This window comes from Pleurodeles waltl, chromosome 4_1 (genome assembly GCF_031143425.1).
Source record: "Pleurodeles waltl isolate 20211129_DDA chromosome 4_1, aPleWal1.hap1.20221129, whole genome shotgun sequence".
In the NCBI taxonomy this organism is placed as follows: Eukaryota; Metazoa; Chordata; class Amphibia; order Caudata; family Salamandridae; genus Pleurodeles; species Pleurodeles waltl.
The window spans coordinates 1,007,373,157-1,007,397,216 of NC_090442.1; the positions used below are offsets into that span (position 1 = coordinate 1,007,373,157).

The 24,060-nt window shown below is 43.8% G+C and overlaps 1 protein-coding gene across 2 annotated transcripts in view; it reads left to right on the top strand.

Annotated features, from left to right (window-relative positions):
* CPED1 (cadherin like and PC-esterase domain containing 1) overlaps nt 1-24,060 on the top strand; it is a 297,241-nt gene that overhangs the window by 69,496 nt on the left and 203,685 nt on the right. For both annotated transcript variants that reach the window (XM_069229864.1, XM_069229865.1), the window contains exons 3-5: nt 13,355-13,455; nt 17,414-17,562; nt 18,537-18,571. In XM_069229864.1, the coding sequence (XP_069085965.1) occupies nt 13,355-13,455; nt 17,414-17,562; nt 18,537-18,571 (285 nt within the window). The remainder of the gene's footprint in view (nt 1-13,354; nt 13,456-17,413; nt 17,563-18,536; nt 18,572-24,060) is intronic.

Genomic DNA, 24,060 nt, shown 5'->3' on the forward strand with positions numbered 1-24,060 from the left:
AAGCCAATTGTAAGCATCTGAGGCAGTACCAAGTACCAATAGGACTGCATATTCATTAATTACGGAAGGGCACTTTGCAGAACAACTGAGAAGTCTCTGGCGGAAATGCTTTTTGTGAGGAAGGTAAAATCATGTATTCCACAAAAAAATTGAGTCATCCCCCTCTCCATATCAGGAGATATGCATATCACTAAAAGAGGAAGCTGAATTCTTATACCGACAGGAGGAGGGCCAGACCCCTCAACTCATCTGTGCTAGAGTGAATTTGTTGAGCCAGAGAAAATAACTCATTAGCTCTTCAGTCTTACATTGTGACTAACGTCTATGGGTCCATGCTCCTGCCAAATGATCAGTTCTTAACAAAGACCGTCTCTTTCTTCAGAATGGTCAATGGAGTGCAATGTCAGATGCCCTCTGACATCAACTGTGCAGTTATGGAGAAAGTTGAGGGCATTACCATGTCAAGGATTTTATGCATGAAGCCCTGAGTCCTATCGTTCATCACCTGTCGTTGATTACCCTACTGAAAGCAAACGTATGAGATCCTGTCAGCCCATTAAACGCCCTTAGAGGCTCATTGCTGTCATGGACTGAAATATCATGTAGAAGGATAATCTTGGGGAAGATATAGCATTGTTACTTCTGATGCGCACATTTATGTTGGTTAGGGAATGGGGTTATGCTGACATCTACAGAAAATTCAAGAGAGTAGGCAGCTCCTGCACTGCTGATTTGTTGCTAGCTTGTTTTTGGCTCCTTTGTGTAGATGACGTTCCTTAAGAGTTTCTACACAGATGACAAGGTTCACTTATTCAGGGTCGGGATGGATATGTTCCTTCTCAACATAGTAGGGCCACTCGAACTTTTAGGTTTTTCTTAGGAACAGTTAAACATGGTCACTGGGGGGCAGTGGTGTAACAAAACTTGAAGGTACATGTACATGAAAGGGGGCCCCTCTGGACTCACTCAGAGGCTCTCAGGCCAGAGTACTGTGCTGAGGGGGCTTCCTGGAGCTCGGGCCCCTCCACACTGTGGGGGCCTTTGTTACACCACTGCTGAGGGGAGCTGATGGCAGTCTTTGAACCGCCGGCAGCTAAGCAGAGACAGCAACAATGACTTCTAGGGACACTGGAGGGCAAACAAAGGGCCAAGAGAAGGTCAGCTCAAGGTGGACACAGCATTTGTAGCCGAGGCACAACGTCAGACAATGATAGCAAGGGAAACCTAGAAGCTGTGGTGCTTGACACTAAGTGGGCCTTAGAGAAGGGTGCTGTCATAGGATGAGCTATGGTGATGGGCAGCTTGATTTATGATCCACCAAAAAGTGATTTAGGACTGAAAGAATATTTATGACTATTGAATGACCAGTTTATGATATGCTAATTGTTTGATGTTCACTATCTGCATGCTTGCTGCATATTAATGACCAATGCCTTTGTGATGATTGATGACTCAGTATGGTGAAAGAATTGTAAGAAACTGCGGCTGTTTACACACCAAAGAAGGTGCGTTGTTTCCTTTATTGACAAACATGGGAGGGATGTGGAACGGCTAGGGGGCCCTGGGATGGGTTAAGCTCCTGCACCGCTGATTTGTTGTTAGCATTCTTTTCGGTTCCCTTTTGTAGGCGACGTTCCTTAAGCATTTAAATAAAGCTACTCTTCTCGGTGTGTCATTGATTGTTGCTTATACACTTTTACCCGCTCACAGTTATCCTCACGCATGCGCAGACACACGCATGCGCGCACACTGCAGAATAGCCCACAAATCCTCCTTAATAATTAAGTGATTTGGTACAGATTGGGGTTTCTGACCCTCAAATGGCAGCAGGCACTAAGGTGAAACCGGAAAGACCCTCACTCCTTTTTGTGCATTCAAAGAGTGATGTGGTTAAATGTGGCCTTTCAGTGCTGGGCGCTATTACTGATCGGATTTAAGCAGTGCTTTAAATGGACAAATAGAAGTGCAGGTACTCTGTGCCAGAGTACCTGCTTGTTTCTGAGAAATACCTTTAAAATATATAGGGACGGATTGAGAGGAATCATTTTATGGTATATAAGGATTGTCTTCATAGGGTCACAGTTTTGAATAAAGTATTATAAAAAGCATCTTGCTGTCTGATGATCTCTTTGCCCCTTGTGGGCTTTTTTGCTCTGAAAAGGAGAACAAAAACCTAATTGTCTCACTGTTGGGCCGAGGGAACTAAATTGCTTTCACGAGGGCTTCTCTCTTCCTGCTTGGAAATGCTAAGCAGATGTTCTTCTCGCTGTGCAGCATGTGAGCTTTCCTGCTCCAGGCGTGTCGGCTGGAATAATTCCGCTTCTGCACTCTCGGTGGTTTCTACGGAAACCGCTCTGGCTCTTTTTGTTTTTATAAACAGTTATTTCTCCCTATATACAACAGTTTCATCTTTCTTTGCGAGAGGTTTGGGACTGTTCATTGTTATGCTTCTCTGACCGACGAAATAAAGTGACACGCACGCTATTAAGTGACGACATACGGCTTTGCAATATCCCAGTTTTGCACGAGGCAGTCACTGCCCTTGTCCATGGGCGCAGCGCTGTCTAGAGATACGGCCCTCATTACATGATGTAGTATTGCATGTCATAAGATGGCAGCCGACACTCCCTCTCCCTGGCTCCATTTGATCTCCACATGTCTGTTGCCCTCTGTTCCAGTGGCGTAAGACACCTGCCTATTCTCCCTTCCATTTCCCCGTCTCCATTTGTCCCAGATGCGCCCAACCCCCTCCAGCCATACTGGACGTGACCCTTGACGTTTCCCTTCTCATCTATATGCCCCCTTTATTCTGATTGGCACGCTTTCGATTTGGTATTCCCACACCCCTTAATGTTTCCATGGACCATTGCTCTGACGTTCCATTAATTCTGTATTTGGCCACTGGATTCCAGTCATGTTGGGTGTCCCTTTGCCAGGGCATCATCCAGGGACTGGTGTCTGTCATAAATGGTGAATCGTTTGCAAATATATCTTATCAGTTCAGGCATCACGGGGGAAATGGCTATGCCAGGCATTGCCATTTCCAACGGATTGGGATGCAGCCAGAGCAATTGTCAGTGGCTGAGATGATTTCAAACATTTCATCCATCACCTTGTTTTTGCATTTGCTGCCCGAAGTGCACCGGGTATGCTCAGACGTGGGACCCGGGCTCACTGTCCCACTGGATTCAAGCTAGCCTGGCTGATGAAGGGTGACACCTCAAACCTGTCCCAGGATGCTTGTTTCTGGTCCAGGGAGGACCTGGCCTGGCGGAATGTTCCCATGAGGAGCAGGGTCAAGACTGATTTGCATATGGCTGGTTCCAAGCTGGGTTGGCATGGTGGGCATAAAAACAATGGATTGTGATGCGGCCCAAGTGATTGCCAGGGGCTGAGATTAATTCAAACATTCCAGCCATCACTTTGTTATTTTTGCATATACCAGGCATTGTTACAATTGGTTGATAGGGTTTTGCTATTTTAAATCTGTTTCCTCCATTACTTCCAATTACATTTAAGGAGTAAACAAACCAAGGACCTTCTTCATTGCAGGGGCTTTTAAGGTAGTCATTTTGTCTATGGACACTCTATAAATTATACAAGAGATTTCCACTACCTTGAGCCAAATAACTATATAGGAGCTTTTTTAAATCACATGGAATTTTCTTTTTAGGTACCATTATCAACACTGGGTCAATTGCTCTGTGTGCCTTTTAAACCAAATCTATTTTCATCAAAGGCTAAAACTTTACTACTATACTCGAACCACCTTAGCAACTCTTAACATGCACCTCATGCTACCCTGTGTTGTTATCCCAGGCATCCGTAATCTTGTTCAACTGCATCTGCATTGACTTTATATATTCCTATAAACTGGACAGATGCCTATTTTCAACCACATCTGAATTAACTTTATTAATCTTTTCCCGGGAACTTAATCATTCTCTACTCTCCTTGTGAAATGCATTTGAGTTATCCCCATGGATGCCAGTATTGTCAATGAAAGTGTACAATTCTGTACATTCCTTTTAAACCTCTTCTGGGTTACTCCCATATTTTCCTAGGAACTGAGTAACTGCGTATGTTTCTTGTAAAATGCATCGCGTTCACCTTATACTTTTTTCTGGAAACTGAATATTTCTCTATTTTGATTGTAAACTGAATCTTTCTTGATCTATCTACTCTCTGCCAGCAAACTAACATACGCATACCTACAAACAGATAAACTCGGAGAACACAGTTTATGTTTCCCCCAAGCTTTGTTAGACTAGCAGGACCAAATGCTGGATTTCTACAAAATTATCATCTCACTACTCCCATTCATCCTTTCAGGCCAGTCATGTGGCAATCATGTACCTGATAAATCTCTAAAGTCTCATCCCCCAAGTCTTGTTATGTTATCCGCAGAGTGCCACCCGGCCTCTACTATACATTGTATGCAGCACGCAACTTGATGGCTGGGTGTGGCCATAGGGTATAAATAAAGGTGAGGTAGTTGTTTAAGGCTATGTTAGCATCAACCCTAGTCACTGTGCATGTGTCCTTTATTGTGAGAGAGGCCTAGGCAGCACGAGTTGTCAGCAGCCAATAATGGCAGTGAGGACAGGATGCGTGTTGTGTGTGCGAAGAGAGAGAGAGAGCACCTACGACTCCTTGCACCATCCGGCACAAGATAAAATAGCGCTGCAGGAGAAGCACCATTTGGTGTAGCCGGCCTGAGTCCACCATGAGCCAGTTCCCTCAGACCGACAGTGGATGCGTGGCCGTACACAAGGAACGGCAGCGCAGCTCCCCCTTCTCCGTCTGGTCCATGGAACAAGGAAGAAGTGCAGTGACTTGTGCTGGAGATCTGACTGTAGGCACGTGTGAGTACGACCCTACCCGCGGCTACACCTGGCGCTACCACTGAGATACGGCAAGTGCCCGGGGCTACAGTGGCACCGTCATGTCGAAATCCTGACTTCCTGCACAAGTCACATGTAACAGTGCTACGCTCACGTGTGTGCCTGAAAACATGTCTGCCCCGCACCAGCGGGAGGCCCTGAGGGGAAAGCATGGGCCGGTGGGAAAGTTCCCGCGTGGGACATGAAGAAACAACAATTTTGTCACAAAAGGCAGTAATGCAAAGAATTGGCTCACAGAACTGAGGCTGTTTTACCAATAGTGCATGTAGTGCAAGCTGAGTTTTGACAACTTTAAAAAAAAAGAAAGAAAAAGATAATTCAAACTGATAGGTGACACATCAAGGAACAGGCACAAGGGTGAGCAGCAACTCCACGGAAACTAAGGAAGGATTCGCACCAACAGGGAGGCAACATGTCGGCACCACCACAAGGAGCTGCACCTCCAACACCAGAGCACTGTGTACGTGTGCCGGTCATGGCCTTACCTCCATTCAGCCAGCTGCATATCTGGTGACTGCATGGGATATGGAGTGAGCCCTAACGAGCATCTCAAGTACACCAATGATGTACAGTGCAGTAAAGGTCAAAGAAGAACATGTAGATGCAATACAACAACACTCTGCTAGATGCCGGAGAGGCACAAGTGCCAAGCTGAATGAAAAGAATTGTGGTTACTGTGAGTTGATGCACCGTTTACCAAGTGTATGCCTTACTCAAGGAAAATCTTGTTTGATATGTGGTCAGCAAAATCCTTTTGCAAAAGACTACCATAGCAACAGTGTGCGGTCAGGTACGAACACCAGAGGGAGGAGAAACGTGAACTATGCATAGGAAGACACTGAAGAAGGACAGCCGCAATTGAATAACACTGAAACAAGTCACCTCGATGGTGATGATGAGGAGGAGGAGGAGGTGTTCACAATATCATTCACTGGAAGGGACAATCAATGCAGGAGACCTCTTCCTATGTGCCAATGTAGGAACTGGTGGAGTCAAAACAACAGCCTTTATTGACGCTGGCCCATCGGTCAATGTTATAGACACTGTGCAATTCATCAAGCTGGATCCAAGACCAAAAACCCTGCTGGCAAAGGCCAAGATTTATACATATGTTGGAACGGACCCCATCCCTCTGAGAGGGGTCATTGACGTAGATGTAGAGAATGGGGACATGAAGACACAAGCCAAGTTCCATGTGACAAAGGGAAATACTGGTACCTTACCCGGCTGTCACACAGCCGAAGACTTAGGGTTAGACTTCTTTGTGCGTCAGATACTTCAGTCCGAAGCTGAGAGCATTCTCTTCGAGTTCCTGGAACTGCTCAGGAGGATGGGTTGCCTGAAAGGTGTACAAGTGAAACTCCACGTTGACGAAACAATACGACCTGTGGCTGTGCGGCACAGAGTGTTGTTTCATCTCTGTCCACTAGTTGAAAATAATTTGAAACAGTTGGAGCAGCTAGGGGTCATCGAAAAAATTACTGGTCCAATGCTGTAGATGTCACCTTTGGTCATAGTTCCAAAGCCCAAACAGCCAGGTGCTATAAGGTTGTTTATCAAGATGAGGCTGCCCAATAAAGCTATTCGCAGGGAGATGCATCCCACTCCCACTACTGATGAGATTGCAGTGGACCTGAATGGAGCCAAATGGTTCTCCATTATTCACTTTAACTCTGGCTATCACCAACTGTTGCTTGATGAGAAAAGTATATATATTACGACATCCTCCATACAAGTGGGTCTCTGCCGATTCAAACGTCTCAGTGTGGGAATATCTTCCGCGGCTGAGGTCTTTCAAGATGCCATTAAGGAAGTGCTATCAGGTCTGGTTGGAGCAATCAATGTGAGCGATGATATTTTGATTTTCTCAAGCACACTCAAAAAACATCATGATCGGTTGAGAGCCACCCTGAGATGCTTGGCCGAATGTGGACTGACCCTAAACCATCAAAAGTGCTCATTTTATACCAATGATGTGGAGTTCTTTGATTACCAGTGCTCCAATGAAGGGCTGCAAGTGGATCCAAAGAAGGTAGAAGCCATCAGATCAGCCGCAGTTCCCCAGAACCCTGCAGAAGTTCACAGATGTCTGGTTATGGCTTAATAATGTGGACATTTTATCCCCATCTTGGCCACCCTTTCTGACCCTCTACGAACATTGACAAAGAGGGACCTCCCATGGGAATGGAACAATGAAGCCGCCCATGACTTCAAGTAGATCAAGAAGGTCCTGCTCCACAAAGTCTGAACTCATTGTGAATGCCAGTCTGATGGCACTAGGAGCAGTACTGCTACAGAAGAAAAGTGAAGGGGTATAGGTTCCCATTGCATATTCGAGCAGAGCTCTCACGGAAGTTGAAACAAGATACACTCAGATAGAACAGGAAGACTTTGCAATCTGGTGAGCCTGCAAACATTTTCACTTCTATCTATGTGGTCTGGAATTTCAAGTGTTGACTGACTACAAGCCGTTCCTTCTGTTATTTGCTGGCACTGCCTGGAATGGGCCCCCAAGAATTGAAAGGTAGGCTGTGCAACTCCAGCAATATTCCTTTGAAGTAGTGTATCAACCTGGTGTGAATAACCCTGCTGATTATCTGTTCCGGCACCCTCTGGCAGCTGATGTGAGTGCACAGTGAATAGATGATCAAGCAGTGGAAAGATTTGTGAGAATGGTTGTAGAGATGGCATGTCTGAGAGCAATATCGCTTGAGGAGATCAAAGAAGCCACAATGTCAGATGTATGTCTTTCTCTCGAGCGAAAGAGGTGCTTCAAGGATGACAATGGTGAAGCTTCTTGGATGGAGCGTGATGTCTGACAGCTGAAGAGCAGGAAGCTTGGACACAGATATGGAGAATTTGTGGTGAGCTCAGTGTGAGTGAAGGAGGACAGGTACTAAGAGGTCATCAGATTGTTGTTCCTCACAGTCTATGGGCCCAAACAGTGGAATTAACACATCAAGGGCTCGAGGCATTGCCAAAATGAAAGCTTGAATGTGAAACAAAGCGTGGTTTCCTGGAATGGATAAATGGTTAGAGGAGAAGGTAAAGAACTGTCATTCCTGTACTATCACCGGTGTCACTGTGATTACTGAAGAAGCCAGCACTCAGCTATGGTTGTCCATGAGCAGGAACTTCAGAAGTTTTCCTGACAACAGGTTTACTCTAGTCATTATGGACAGCCACTCCAAATTTACGGCTGTCGAACTGGTGAAATCCATGGCTTTTGAGTATGTCCAACCCACCCTAGAGACAATCTTTGTGATGCTGAGGCTCCCCAACGAAGTCAAGGCGGATAATAGGTCACCTTTTCAAGGTCAAGAATTTCAGGAATACTTACATCGTCTCAATATCAAGCACAGATGGATAACCCCACAATGACCCTAGGCAAATGGGGAAGGAGAAAGATTCATGAGGATACTCAACAGAGCAGTCAACATTGGGGTGGAAAAGAGAGAAAACCCTGAGTATTGCTTGCATCATTTCCTGAAGATGTATCGTAAAATGCTTCACAGTACGATGGGGTGACTTTTGAGCGATCTCTTGATGAAGAGAGGTGCCCAAAACATCATACCTGCCGGTCACAAGTGGAAGCCCACTGTCATTGATGTGCAAGCCACTCACGAAAAGAAGAGAACCACCAATGAAAAAGTAAGTAGAGATCGCAGAGCAGTTGAACCAGACCTCAGAGTCTGAGACAAGGATGTTATGAACAAGATTGCCACCAGCTGTAGAAGTTTCGGACACCGTTTGAGAAGGAAGTGTGGGAAGTGATGAGAGTGTAAAGGGCCATGATAACTGTACAGAGAGATGACTCACAGACATCACAAAGTGTATCATGGTTCAATATGGTTCTGTCTGTAAGTCCTGAACCAGATGAAGACTCAGCATTTGTTGGACAGGAGACTGCTGTAGAAAACTCACAAGACGAAACAACCACAGGAACAACCTTGGTCAATAGTGCAAATGATTCTACTGCACCACTATCTTTCAACTAGATGATCACAGCCGACCAACCAGGAACCAAGATGTGAACAGTTGCAGCCACACTTATCATCTGAGATCCAACCGAGCACTCATCCAGAGACTGAGAGCCTTTGTTTGCTGCATGCCCCCAATATGATTGCCTATCCATATTTGTCTTGTGGGTGGTTTCATTTCAAGAAAGATCATAAGGGATGTAGAGTGCCACCCGGCCTCTACTATACATTGTATGCAGCACGCAACCCGATGGCAGGGCATGGCCGCAGGATATAAATAAAGGCGAGGTAGTCACTCAAGGCTATGTTAGTGCCAACTTAGTCACTGTGCATGTTTCCTTTATCGTGTCCTTCTTTGAGCCTGAGAGAGGCCTGGACAGCACATGGTGACAGCAGCCAACAGTATCCATTCTATGATATACACTCTTGAAGATACTTTAACGCCAGTCTTGTACTCATCTTGAATTAAATATTTCCTGACAATGGCAACTGACCATTTGAATTGAATCACTTCCAACCCACATCCTTGCTATTACTTCTAAGACTGACATGGTATCAAGAGCTGAATGTGATATAGGTCAGCTGAGTGACCTTTGAAATTACCTGAAGAAAGGGCAACTCCTCACAGTAGTCACAATGCCATCCAGCACTGCATATTATTCACAAGTGAAAAAACCTACTTGAAAGATCTGTGTAGATCTTGATTGATTATGTGGACTGATAATTACAAGACACTAAGCTCCCTCTGACATCAAGAGGGAGAGAATAACAGAATAAAGGGTTCAGATTTAGATGCTCCACAATGTAGTTGGTTCAAAACTGTTTGGAGGAAAAATAATAGTAAAAATAGAAAAGCTAATCAGGCAACAGAAAAAGGACAATTCACAGGGAATTATCCAAATCTGCCGGGAAAAATCAAGGACAAAAATGAGTAGGAAGGGGGCACTGAGTTCGATAAATGCAATTGATACCCCTTTTCAGAGTGCTGCCTTTTATATGCCAAAACAGGAACTAACCTCAAAGGTAGAAACTCTTTCATGTCTTGGATTGGGAATCCACATGATCACCAATGAATATAGCACCATCTTGAATTCGACACTTTATACGATCTAGCTCTGTCTTCCTCCAGGAATTCATGGCGTCCATAATACCACAAAGAAAAAGCCAGGTTTGATATTCTGTGTCATGTGGTAATCTGGAGGCCTGCTGCACTTCCCTTGTGGGTAATCTTCTACTACCCACAAGGGAACCCTCTCACAGGTGCAGTGTCAATGGAGTGACTCCAACACATAGAAGAATTAACTCGATATGTTATCGCAAAGGCCCAAAACATTATTGGTGAAGCTTCACTGACGAAGAATAGACTGGAATAAATGTAGCAGACATCCAAGCCTTCTTCCCAATAAAAAAACAAGTGGTACTTAATTTTGATTTGTCAGCATCCTTATTCAGCATTATTTTGCAATGATGTAACATTTTTTTTAAATGAGTTGTCTATGTTCTTTAATTGCGCCAAAACGTCTGTGGTAGCTGGAATTAAAGAATCTATTTGAGGCGGTGATGCCAAAACTCCTTGATGGAAATCTTGCATGCTAAAGAAAGCTGATACCTTAGTAGCACTAAGTGGAGCACTGTTATAAACAAACTTTGCCACTGTTCCTATGAAAACCAAAAGTTCTTAGGAGCAATACAGTAACATTACAAATATTACTCCAGCCTTTAATAAGCTGTCTGACCATTGTGTTGAGGTTGATAACCAGAAGATAGAACTTGTTCCATTCATAATGTATTTCATGTTGTCTTCCAGAAAGGTGACAGGTACTGAGTACTTCTATCATAGATGATTACATGAGATAAACCATGAAGATTAAATATATCTGGCAAAAATCTGAACCATTTCTTCTGCTGTTGATAGCTTTTTGAATGGAAAAACTAGCCGTTATTGAAAAATTGTCTATTACCACCATTATCACTCACTATTCTGCAGTAGGTGAAAGATCAGAAAAACAAATGCCGAGATTGTATGTCATGGTGCAGTGCCCACCTGTAAAGCTACAAAATCCAAAAGGCTCAGAATTTAAAGGTTTATGATGAGCACAAACAGGGCAGGCAAATAAATATTCTTTCACGTCAGAACGAGCTGCTGGCCAACAAAAGGCTCATAAAGCCAAACCTAAAATAGTCTTAGCACTGCTATGACAGTAAGTGGCTGAGTCATGACATGTGTTCATTAATTTGTCTTTGATTCATTAGTAAAATTAAAAATAGCTCCTTAATGCGAGCTCAGCCCAAACAGACTTGCTCTGGAGGACATACAGTCCCAGATTTTACTAAGATTTTATGCAACAAGGCGCAGCATCTAAATTTGATGTCCTCTGTTGAGCAAAGGGTAAACACAGTGCAGCCCCTCTTCAAAGACTGGCCTGCTGCTGGTATTTCCCCCCTCTGATGGCATACAAACATGTTGCCTTGCCTGATGCACAGCCATACACCAAAGCACAGAGGTTATGGTCTTGCATTGGATTTGTACAGGAGACATACCATTCCAGGACCTTTGCCTATGCAGAGACAACTGCAGAAGGGTAAGATGCATTTGATTCAGTGCTTAATTTGTGCTTGTTGTTTCCAGTGCGGAGCACCGGCACTTATTTTTGAGGGCCGGGGCTTATTCTTCTGCCTCAAGTGTTTGCTGCGAGCAAAAGACACATATATAAAAGACGAATGAAGGGAAAAACGAAAAAGGGAGAAAGTAAAAAGCTGCTAGAGTGCTCTGAAAGGGCAGTGAGTGGCTTTATATGGATTGAAGAAGCTCGAGATGGCATCAGGATTACGCCGCCTCAGTATTCCGTGTTCACACATTTAATTACAGCAGCCGCATGTTTAAGAGGAGGGCTGTGGGCACCGGCACCTCTGTATTTACAAATTAAGCACTGATTTGATGTGTTATGTGCACTGCAGTAAGCATGCAGTGTGGCAGTTCTCAGTGATATCAACACACTCCCCGTTGCTTGGGCCTGCTTCCTGTAGACATCCGTTTTTGACACAAAGTTGGGTGAGGCTATCACAGTTGATTGTGTTTTGCGTCAATTCCTTTAGGGATTTACACTGACCCACCACCACTATTGCTCTCTTGGCGCAAGGCAGCGCAAAGTGAACATGATCTTGTGAAAAGTGCATCTTTCCTGTGCAAAACACTTTTTGCCCCAGAGAGCAAATCACTGCTGCTACTTTCATCTGCTTTCTGTGCCACTAGTGCTGGTGCAAAGCCATAGTAAATCTGGGCCACAGTGTGTCCAAAAAGCGCAAAAAAAAACAACCCCTAGGCTGCTCTGCTACACAGTTAAAATATTTAGTGAGATAATCCATTCTGTGGGTTTACTTTTGTCAATGTTATGAATATCCTGAAAGACAGAAATACATGCTTGATAGTAAATCTATTAGGTCTGATTAAAAAAAAAACAGGTATAAATTGACACTCATCGGTTATGCCTAGACAGTGTAATAAATTACACCTATTCTGCTAATTGACAAAATATTCTCAGTTTCATATGTGCAACCTATGCTTGTCATAGTTATTTGGACTTTGAAATCCATTCAAGAAGCTGTCCCAAATCTGAAACCCAAATTCTCCTGATGTGTATGCGTAGATTTAGCAAATTAAAGGACATTAAAGGGGATGTGCTATCCAGTACATTTTTTGGTTATTGACAGGCACACAATAAAAAATCATAGAAACACCCAGTTATTTTATTTTTAGGTCTCGGCTAATATATATTGTACACTTATAGCGAGCTTTGAGTCAGCACCTTGCTCACAGTTGGATAGCATTGATGCCTGTACCACTTCCCTGATCCCAAGTAGATAGTTTTTCTCCCTAGTCTTGTGTTTGACCGCCTACGAGGATTTCGGATTCACAGTGCTTTGCATAGTTGATGTATCCTTGTACTGCTGACCTGAGACCCGCTTGTTTTCAGTGCAAGGGAGGGACTATTTCATCTCTGTGTATCTCTAATTCTCCTTTTCAGGCTCTCCCTCTTCCTCCTCATCGCCCTCCCTATCGCATCTCTTCCCCTTTTCTCTGCCCCACACAGTGTCCTCTTGCTGCCTCATCCCAGTTGTTTATTTATTTGTTGCTGCCTGTGAAGTAGTTGTTGAGCGTGGTCTTAAAATGTTTTTCTGACCATTCCAAAATAGCTGCCCAGGTGGCCATCTTTTAATTACGTTTTGCAAACCTGTACTAACATGGCCACGGTAGATGCACGCAAATTTTTGTCAGCTATTTAAGTCAAAAGAAGGCCTATTGGCGGTTGTAAAAAAAGTTTCCTTTGTAATTTCGGTCACTTTTCCAAGCTTTAAAATCCTTGAGGCCACACCAATCATCTAATTTGTCTCGAATTTTTAACTATATTCTCATACTTGATAAGTTATTGTCAATACATTTCTGAACACCATGTATTTTTTATATTACAGGTGCGGATAAGTTGTGGGATCTGATTTTTGGTCAACATAGGAAGCATAATATGAATTGCATAAGCAAAGAAAACCTCACACAAGTAGAGCTTTACGAGAAGGTATGCAGATGATTTGCTTCTTTTTTTAAAGTGATTCCTCTTACGTTAAGGTATATATAGATGTGTGTGTGTTCATCAAACGAAACGTGTGGCATCTAGTAAAATATTCTTTCATATTGTTTGAGTGCTTCAATTCTTGTTTCTGCATTAACAGGCAGTGTTGATTTATAACTGAGAGAATAAAGAATGAGGAGATTTCCTGGACTGGTGCAATCCTTCTTGGATGCTCTGTGTCAGTTTCAGCTGTACTTGGATGCTGCATGTTATGGATGGGATGCTCTCCAATAAAGAGCCTACTTAAAACTCTACTCTGGAGTCTACCTCTATTACAGTGGGGTCGTGGAGAAAAAACGGAAAGTATCTCAACATCTGCTTCCATTGTCCAGCAACCTTTGGATGCATTAATTATTGGGAAACATTTTGATGCATTAAGTAATGAGCTGGGCACACCATACTGCTGGATCTACATTTAGCTGTATGGATCTATGCTTCACTGCACCAAGATTCCTGTAGAGGTGTACAAGATGTATTCAATTTCAAAGAAGTGAGTTCACAAATTTCAAGGATCACTATAGGCTAAACGCTGTTGGAGATCTTTGGTATACAGCATTGTGCAAACTGGAGACTGCAAATAGTAAAGTTCATTATACAGCGCCTTCCACTTATTGGCTGCTGTGGTTTAGTGCAGGTCAGTATTGGTGATTTTCTTTTTTTTATTTAGACATTGCCAGTGCCTTTGAGCTCATGTCAATAGCATTATTCAACTCCAAAGATGTTACCTATTAAATTCCACTCTCCATATTTCCGCAGTCGTCAAGAGATTCTACCTGACTTAGACACGGATTCCACTGATCTCTACTGTCACCTTTCCTTCAAAACGTATGTTCTTGTTTCCTTGCGACGTTACTTGTACAAGGTCTATCTCTGATTGAAACTGCTTACAACACGTCTAGTGGTCATTTTCCCCCAGGTTTCTTTCGGCTGTGCAACAGTGGCAGGCACGCCCGTGTTAGTTTGTTTCGCATCCTATTCCCAACAGCGACCAGCACATCTGTGCTTGTTTGTTTCCATATTTACATCGGTGACAGTCACGCCCTTGTTTGTCTGTTCCTTCTTTGCATCTGCGACACGCACACCCATCCTTGTTTTTACATTAGTGAAAGGCACACCAGGTAATTTTGCACTATTCTATTTCTCGGTGACTGGCACCCCTTAAAAGATAACTTGGGCCAGTTATTTAGTGACTATTTACACAAAGAACATGCTAAATTTCCTGTCATTAAATTCCTTGGTGGAATAGTTTTGCGAGGTTGACTCTTGTTGTGCCCACTGGGTTGATAGACAAAATCATGACTTTAAGCCAGGATGTACATCAAGGAATAAGTAAAACAAAAGCCAGGATATGTCTCAATTATTGGTGGCCAGGAATGGATTTGATGATAGCTTGATCAGAGAATGCCCTTACTGTTGTAGTACTGACAAACACGGGTGGCTCCTCCGTTAGGGTGGAGAAGCATCGTCCCCCTGGCAGCAGCTGCAAAACCTTTACCAAAAAATGATAATAAACTGACTTTATTATTGTTTTCTGGTAAAGGGGTGGGGCTACGGGGTGACAAGCAGTGAGGGGGAGCGCACAGCTCTCCCTCTTAATGTACATGTATGTTTGGCCGGCCGTCTTGGGCCGGCCAAACACGCGTGAGCAGTAGGGCTGGAGAGAGCCTGCACAGGATCCCAGTCTGCCTGGGAGCACCCTGGCTAGGTGCTTCCTGCCAATCCTGATGCTGCTCGGAGCATCGTCAGGATTGGCAGCAGGGCAGGCTGGGAGCCTGTGCCTAGAGCCTGCGACAGAGGAGAGGGAAGATAAGTTTATTTTTATTTTTATTAAATGAACGTTAATTCCCCCCCTGCGCACCGCCCTGCCCCTTCCGCGCCCTGTGAGCTGCTACTGCTGACAAAGTGTGTAAAGTGAGGAATTCCCCCATGTGTTGCAGAGATTATTCACCTAAATCTTGAGATGTTGTGGCTTTTGATATTGTTGGGCCTGTGCATACTAGAGGAGGTTCCAATTACCTCTTATTGATTACTGATTAATCCTCTCGCTGGGTGGATATTTAGGAATTGTCTGTGGCACTGAAACCAGGAAAATTACTGAATTTTTGAGTGAAATATTCAGTTGAGAGGGTTTGCCTAACACCTCACTAATATACAATGGTCCCCAATTTGTATATTTTTAAATGAAGGAATACTTACGTAGGAATGGAATCAAGCACAGGAAGTGCTCATTGTACCATCCTGAAGGAAGTTGTACTGTTGAGAAGTTTAATAAAATAATCAAATAATGAATTCATTTGGAGATGACTGCTGGAAGGAATTGGAAGGAAAAGTTGAAGAGGTTTTTAAATGCATATAGGTTCTCTCCTCACACAACCACTGGAAAAGTTCCTCTTGAGGTACTCAGAGGAAGAAAGGCTAACACAGTGCTGTCTCCAGGGTGGATATCCTGAGGTAAGGATGAGAATGTTTCTTGGGAGCCCATGAAAGGTGGCAATGAAAGGGAAAGGAGTTGTGTTAAAAAGCGCAAAGAATATTATGATTCTCGGAAAGGTGTGAAAAAACAGGATGTGTCACTTGGTGACCTAATACTGATAAAGAAACTTGTGTTATTGAAAAGTGAACCCTACCTTTATTACAACATGCTCTCTTTAAACATATTTTCTATAGTTCTAAATGTATCTGATATGTCTAGAAATAGAAAACAAGCAGACTTACAAACATACGATCATGCATCCAACTTGTAAGAAATTGTTTTTAAAAAATTATATAATTTGCCAAAAATGTATACTTTGTCAGGACTGCACAGGCAGCAGGAACTTTAAAGAACCACAACAAAAAGAACTGCCACCCCATGGTACCTCACTTGAAAAATCACCAGGATTTATCCGCCTTTAATCTGAACGGGAATCGCCGTATTGTGCAGGCAAGTAGTCCTGCTTAGGACATAATACACAGACACACACACACACGCTTTATCTCTCTCTTGCTTGCTTGGAGGCGATGAGGGAAGCAGTAACGCCAACAGTTTTGTATGCACTGAACTACAATCAGCTGCCACCTCAGATCAGTGTCTGCAAAGCTTGTTATGCAGAGGCAGTATTCACCCTGATCTATATATCGGGTTGCACTTTGAGTGTATCAGTCATCATTACTTCCAGTGGACTCATGGATTGATGAGTCCGCATGTGGAAAAATATAGGGCAGGCCATAAAACGACAAACAGAGAGAAAGTGGCACAGCTCTCCAAGCGATAGTCACGCGTGGACTTTTGGCCTTACAGGATGCTCCTCTGAGTTCATTTTTACCATAATGGCTCCTTACAGTCAAGGGAGCCCCTATCATCTGACTGAGAAAACCTTCAAGAAGATGATTCGGTATTGTCATGTGATTTAATTCTCTTGTGCTCCACAGACAGTTACAAGTCATCTATTGATTTATTGTAATCAGATTATTAGAGGCCGAGTTTATGGTCCAGTTGGACATAAGCCCTCTACCAGAGTGTGTCTTTCAGCTGGCTCTCTCTTTTAATTCTGCCCCTCTGTGTTCTTCCCCTGTCCGTCTGCCTACCCCAACCTCCTCTCCCTCCATTGTTCATGGTAGCCTGCCCCCACCCTCCGTTTGTTGTCCGTGATGTCTGAGACGGCTTGCCACCACCCTCCCGTCCTCTCTCCATTCGTTGCCAGTCTTGGCATGCTTCCTCCCTCCCTACGTTCTGTGTCTGTGTTAGCTTTCTAGAAGGGTGATAGTCTATTGTTAGCCTTCTTTAAGCGCTTAAAAAGTAAAAATATTGTTTGAGTTGTGATGGCTTATGCTGCCACAAGAAAGTGATTATGATTGATTCAATCTTCTATATACAATCAATGACAACATTGTATGTTTGGGAATAAAATCTGTCTCTTTACAGCTGCCATTATGGCTTGCAAGTGTCTTTAAAGATGGTTCCATAAAGAAGCTCTTTGCAAATTTGGAAAAAGTACTACCCAACCCTCTGGTGGCTGCGGAGGAAGCCAGCGAGATGCATCCCTCAGAATCAGGACCAAATACGTACAAGGGGTAAGCAGATTCAGGCCTATAAACCAAATTCCCAACATGCTCTCCTGACACTACTTCCAGCTAGGGGTGTGCTTGGATAGCGTGGACCAATTACTATGGCTATTTGTTTAGGCCGCCATGTGCAAATTTCAAGTGAGAACACTCCACTTTAGATATAAAAGTCTGAATTTGGCTAATGAAGTCATGTTTATAATGGAATAATCACTAGTAAAAAAGAAGCCTAGCCAGTGGAACTTGAAACAGCTTCTTCTTCCTTGTACTTTGATTCTAAAGTGCAATCAATCAATATCATAGTCGCAGACTGTGTGGCAGTGTATGTTAGCATGAGTTCATATGGTTTAATCGAAGTCGATATACGTTTCCTATTTAGACGGGCTCCATTTTAGACAGGGTGGGAGTCATATAGTTGAATGCAACTCAGTTTAAGGTGCATTGGAAGGCAAATTCTTTTTATGTCCCGATTACAGTTATTCTTATTAATTGTGATGTGTGCCAATCCTCCAGTTACGACACATATCGCAATTATGAGTAACATGATAAGCACAGGGCCTTTGTATTTTAGGCAGATCAAATGTACCGAAATTTACCATGGGAAAATGCTCGGTAAATAACAGGACATCGGGATTTTGGCGCATTAAGCATCAAAAGCTGAATTTTATGCCCCATATTGCTTGCAGTAATTGCACTGATACATTTGAACCCCTGCAGAGTTAGAATATATCAGGTGGGATAGATGTCACACCCTTTTCTGAGCTAATCATACTCAAGGCCTAAGCTGTGAAGGCCCCTACAAAAAAACTGGCAGAGGACAGGGTTTAGATTTCAAGCAACAGGTTTCTCTCTTGTTTGGAGTTGATGTTGATCCTTTCATTACACCAACACATTTCACTAACTGTGATGGCAAAATTGTACATTGGCAACTTTTATTAGTTAACCTTCATGTAATTTTATTATTTTATTTTTTTTATCCGTAGAGACATTGTTCCAGGAAAGGACCCACCCAAGGAAGGTAATCCTCTTGGTAGCATTCATATTTCTGAAAAGCAAGAAGGGCCCGGTTAAGCATTTCCAAAACATGTGCTTTAATTGTCTTATCTACCTTTCTAATGTTGAAAAAATGAGTGTTAGCTGTTTTATTTGATGGGGCCTAACTGCAGTGCTTACCCAAACAAGCCTGACGAATGTAATATGCTTCCCTGCGGGACACCAGGCCCAAGCTGTCCTTCCGACCCTAGGTCCCCAGAATGCTGACAGGCAATCTTTAATACAATATTGTCCCTTTTTCTTGTCCCGGTCCTAATCTGTGACGGTGGCCCACACCCAGACAGAGGTGCCTGTAAAACCTAATTTAAAAATGCACTATTTAAAGCTCCTCCCCTTTCCTTCGAATGGGATGTATGAAATACTCGACTCCCTCCTCAACACAATTCATGTATCATACCAAGAGGGGATGTGGCATAACGACCGGAAGTACTGACTTTGGAACCGGGGAGCCAGGTTCAAGTCTCGGTGTGGGCTCGACATCATGTGATTCTGGGCAAATCAATGTCCCCATGCCAGAGAACCCAAAAATGTGTCCTTGTGTATTGTAACTGGTGCTCCTGTAAAGCGCTCCGATACCTCAGGGTCGAGTTTACACTATATAAAACCGCAAAAAATACAAAACACAGAGCCAATAATGCGGCTCCCTGCTCACGGAGAGAGGGTGGAATATGGGATCGGGACAATTATACAGCTCGATGTAAAGAAGATTCTCGGTAAGACTCAAGGCATTACCACTTCACCCCTCTTCCTGGTCTCAGTGCTTCGTTATCTGGACATGGTAGGAATAAGGACAGCATTGAACATGTAAATGACATTGTGGGCCCAAAACAGCTCCGGGACCAAGAACCCGGAGTCTCTTATAGCTAACAAGAGTCACAAAAGAGGTCCAGGTAGTTGCTGGGCAAAAACTCAACAGTGGGGGCACCATTGTGGCAATCCTAACCTAATGACGTGTGGAGAAAGGCAGGGGTGCGCCTCTAGATGTTTAAAAAGACTCCATACCTAGTTATTCAGGATTGAAGTGTCACTCTCCCTTGTTGGAAGCTGTAACACCAGGCAGGGTTTTCTGGCTCACAAAGGCACCTTGCAGGGCTGGCTCCTGGCTGTAGTAGGTCACTGCCTCCAGGGGTGGGTCCTGGTCATTCGATGAGTCCTGGGACGAGGAAGAGTAAGGCTCACTGTAATGAAAATTACTGGTAGGTAATGCGGGTATTAGAAAGGAGTAGGGTGACCACCCGTCCGTAAATTTCACGGACTGTCTGTAATTTCGCCCTGCTGTCCGTTGTCCGTGATGAAACCTTTAACGAATGGCATTTGTCCTTAATTTTAGCCTTTCACCTAAAGGGCAACGGAGGCAGGGCGAAATTACGGGCAGAGGAGTTTCCCCAGCTGGGCTGGAAGGCAGGGAGTCTCCTGTGCTCTGAGGGAGGGAGGGGCAGACAGATAAGAAAAGGCCTTCTTGCCAGGGGGTCTCCTTCTCTAAAGAAATGTAAATGTGGGCAACTGGTAAATCTGCAAATACAAAGGGGCTTGAAAACCTGCATTGACTTTACTAAAAGGAGCCACTTGAAGTTTTCTGGTGGCAAAGATGTTTCTTTCAGAGAGGTATTGTAATGGTGTTCCAAGGTGAGCTGTGGAGTGTGTGGTTTTAATGTAGTGTTATACATTTTTTTAGCACTAGGTATAAACTGTATATTATTCAAATCTGTATTTGAGAAGCACTTTTTTTTAATTTAACCGAAATGTATTTGCGCATTTTGTAGCAGCCTTTATTATGATGTAATTGTATTTTTTACAGTTTTTTCAGGTACTTCGGTACCTCATAGTACTAAAAAACATTGGCAAAGCAATAGGTCTCATCTACGAAAGAGTTATTGGCTTTGCTAATGTGTTTTAGCCATTAGCCATGTTATACACCAGAGTAGCTGCTGTTCAGCATGGCTTAAAGTTAGTGGCATAGTGGTGTGGAGTGGAGTAGAGTAGCATAGGAGCAGTGGCGTAGAGCCCAGTGGTGCAAAGTACAGTGTAGTGGGGTACAGTTCAGTTGTTTAGAGTGTGTTAGCGTAGAGTGAGGTGGTTTGGAGTGCAGTGGCATGGAATAGAGTAGAGTGGCATAGAGTGCAGTGGAGAAGAGTGGCATACAATAGAGTGGCAGAGAGAGCAGTAGTGTAGAGTGGTGCAGTGGCATAGATTGCAGAATAGACTGACGTTGCAGGGAGTGCAGTGGCGTAGTGTAGAGTGGTGCAGAGTAGAGCAAAGTGCTGTTGAGTGGAGTGATGCAGAGTAGAGTGGCATAGAGTGCAGTAGTACATAGTACATTGGTGTATAGTACGGTGGTGGACAGTGCAACACTGCAGAGTAGAGTGTCAGTGCAGTGATGTGTGGAGTAGAGTGGCACAGAGCAGTGGCGTAGAGTACAGTGGTACAGAGTAGAGGGCAGTGGCGTACAGTGCAGTTGTTTAGAGTGCATTGGCGCAGAGTGCAGTGGCATAGAGTGGCATGGGGTAGAGTTACATAGAGTGCAGTGGAGTAGAGTGGCATACAATAGAGTAGCAGAGAGTGCAGTAATGCAGAGTGGTGCAGTGTCATAGAGTGCAGAGTAGACTCTTGTGGCATAGAGTGTAGTGGTGTAGAGTGGTGCAGAGTGGAGTATTGTAGAGTGGTGTAGAGTATAGTGTCTAGAGTGCAGTGGCATAGAGTAGAATGGTGTAGAGTGCAGAGTTGCAGAGTAGAGTGTCAGTGCAGTGGTGTAGAGTGGTACAGAGAACAGTGGCATAGAGTACAGTGGTGCAGAGTAAAGGGCAGTGCAGTTGTTTAGAGTGCACTGGTGTAGAGTGCAGTTGCATAGAGTGGCATTGGGCAGAGTAGAGTGGCATAGAATGCAGTGGAATAGGGTATATTGGTGCAAAATGCAGTAGTACAGAGCAGATTGATGTAGAGTATAGTGGCGGCCAGAGCAGTGTTGCAGAGTGTCAGCTTGCGGTGGTGTAGAGTGCATTGAACTAGAGTGCAGTGGTCAGAGTGGTATAGAGTACAGTGGCGTAGAATAGATTGTTTCAGAGTAGAGTGCAGTTGCATAGAGTGGAGAGGTGCAGGGTACAGTGCAGTGGCATAGAATGCAGTGGCACAGAGTGCAGTGGCATAAAGTAGATTATTTCACAGTAGAGTGAGGTGGCTTAGAGTGGAGAAGTGCAGGTTATAGTGGAGTTGCATAAAGTGGTATAGAGTGTGATGGCATAGAGTAAAGTAGTGTAGAGTGCCGTGGCATAGAGTGCAGAGGTGCAGAGTAGATTAGAATGATGTACAGTGTATTGATGTAGAGTGCAGGGGCATAGAGTTGAGTGTTACAGAGTAAAGTGCATTAGCATAGAGTGTATTAGCTTAGAGTGCAGTGGCGTACAGTGCAGCGTTGCAGAGTGGCAGAGAGTGGAGTTGTGCGGATTAGATTGGTGTTGCCTAGACTGGAGTGGTATGGCGTGCAGACGAGCAGAGCGCAGTGGTGTAGAGAGGCATAAAGTGCAGTGGCTTAGAGTAGAGTAGTACAGAGTAGAGTAGAGGGGCATAGTGTGAAGTAGCATAGAGAGCAGTGGCATAATGTGGAGTGGTTCCGAATGGAGAAGAGTGCAGTGGCGTGGAGTGGCGTAAAGTGGAGTGATACAGAGTAGGGTGCAGTGGTGTGGAGTGGTGCAGAGCAGAGTGGAGTGGAGCATGCATGGTGTGGTAACACACTGCCATTACAGACAACACATTTTTGATTGAAATGACCATTACATTTGCACAGATATACAGTTTTTCAAATCAAACTATATTGTGCACAGACAATGATGTGTGGAAATTGCATCACCTAATGCAATGATTTGTTTTAATCATGTAAAGGTATTTGTTTCCAGCACAGTTCAGAATTAACAAAAATTTGCTTGATTTGTACTTCTAATTCTGATATATTCTGAAGTCTATTTAAATGTTGTCATGTGATAGAAAAAACGCTTTCCTAACCCCAGTATCCAGCAAAATTGTCGCATAAATCCTCTCACTCTGAAGTCAGAGAAAGGAAAGTAAACACTAAGTTCCCACCGAAGACAGAGCCTGACATTTGACTTTGTTCTTTGAATGCACAGCAAATATGATAAGATAAGAACAAGATTTACAGGCCTGTTTGCAGAAAGGGAGCACTCGGCAGGATACTGTAAATAAGGTTTTGGCAAGGGAAGGGACGAATTCAAGCTGCATAGCCTAAAACAAATAAAGCCAGCAAATTGAAAGCAACAAATTGTGAGTTACAAACCACAAGGCCAATGGCAAGCAACGGGCAGAATGCATTCACAAGGAAGCACTATGAAATTACTTAAAGTGACAACTGTGGGATACTTTGTGGGGAAAGTAAAGTATTTTAGTCCATATCTTGCAGAGGTTTGGCTACATCAATCACCCAGGTAGTATGACAAGAAGACCTGGAGTGGTTTCCATGTTGCAGGATAGGTCTGTACACCCATTCCATCAGTTTGACACCATTTCCTATGGTACAGAGCTTCTGGCACACCTCGTGTAGGGTTAGTGCTAGGTAGCACACATGAAATAGGGCATTTAATGATTATTTAAGGTGGTTGTAAGTAAGGAGTTGACTGTGGTGAAGATGGTAGTCTGCCACAAGGGTTTGGAAATTTAATAGCTCACTGTTCAGAAACAAAGTCCCTAATTTTAAGACACCTGCAACATGCCACTAATGGAGTTGCTCTGAGCACAGCCATCCTGTGCGAGTGGGAAGACTTAGCAAAGGTAGCGCAGGAGCATAGGGTTTCTTCGTGTCAGTGAGTTTACAGGTTCTGTCAAGGCAAGAGAAAGCCATGCATGATAACCCCAGATGGTGATCCACAGAATGGTCAGTAGGAAACGATGAGCAGTGCATTAAGCCTTCCTTAAAAGTCTTTACTGGTAAACCCCATCTCATGCAGGGAGGTGGGCAGAAAGCCAGTGAGCCACCCATTGGACCTGTGCAGCTGAATAATAGCATTCTAAGTCCAGAAGACCTAATCCACCTGCAGTCACAGTTAGCTTTAGAGTGGAAAGAGCTCCCGATGGCGCCGCAGCGACCAAATCAGATGTGTGGCCTGTCTGAAGAAGGAATGAAGGACGAGCAGGGGAAGGTTTGCAAAATAATACTATCATTGGGGTAGCACACCATCTTCACTAGTGCCACGTGGCCGCTACAGAAAGCAGAAGAGAAGACCAAAAAGCAAACTGGGCTTGGAGGGACCGTTCGCTCTGCCGAGATTTTCATCCTGGAAATCAGTGTAAGAATGGTAGATATTAATCACTAGGTATCAAAAGGTAACTGGTTCCCAGTTCAATCTGAGATCTAATTGTGTATGAAGGCGAAAACAGTGCCATATGTTAAAGAAACACTAATTAAATTTAAAAAAAAATAAATTTTGTTTGTGCAATTTACATCCCAAA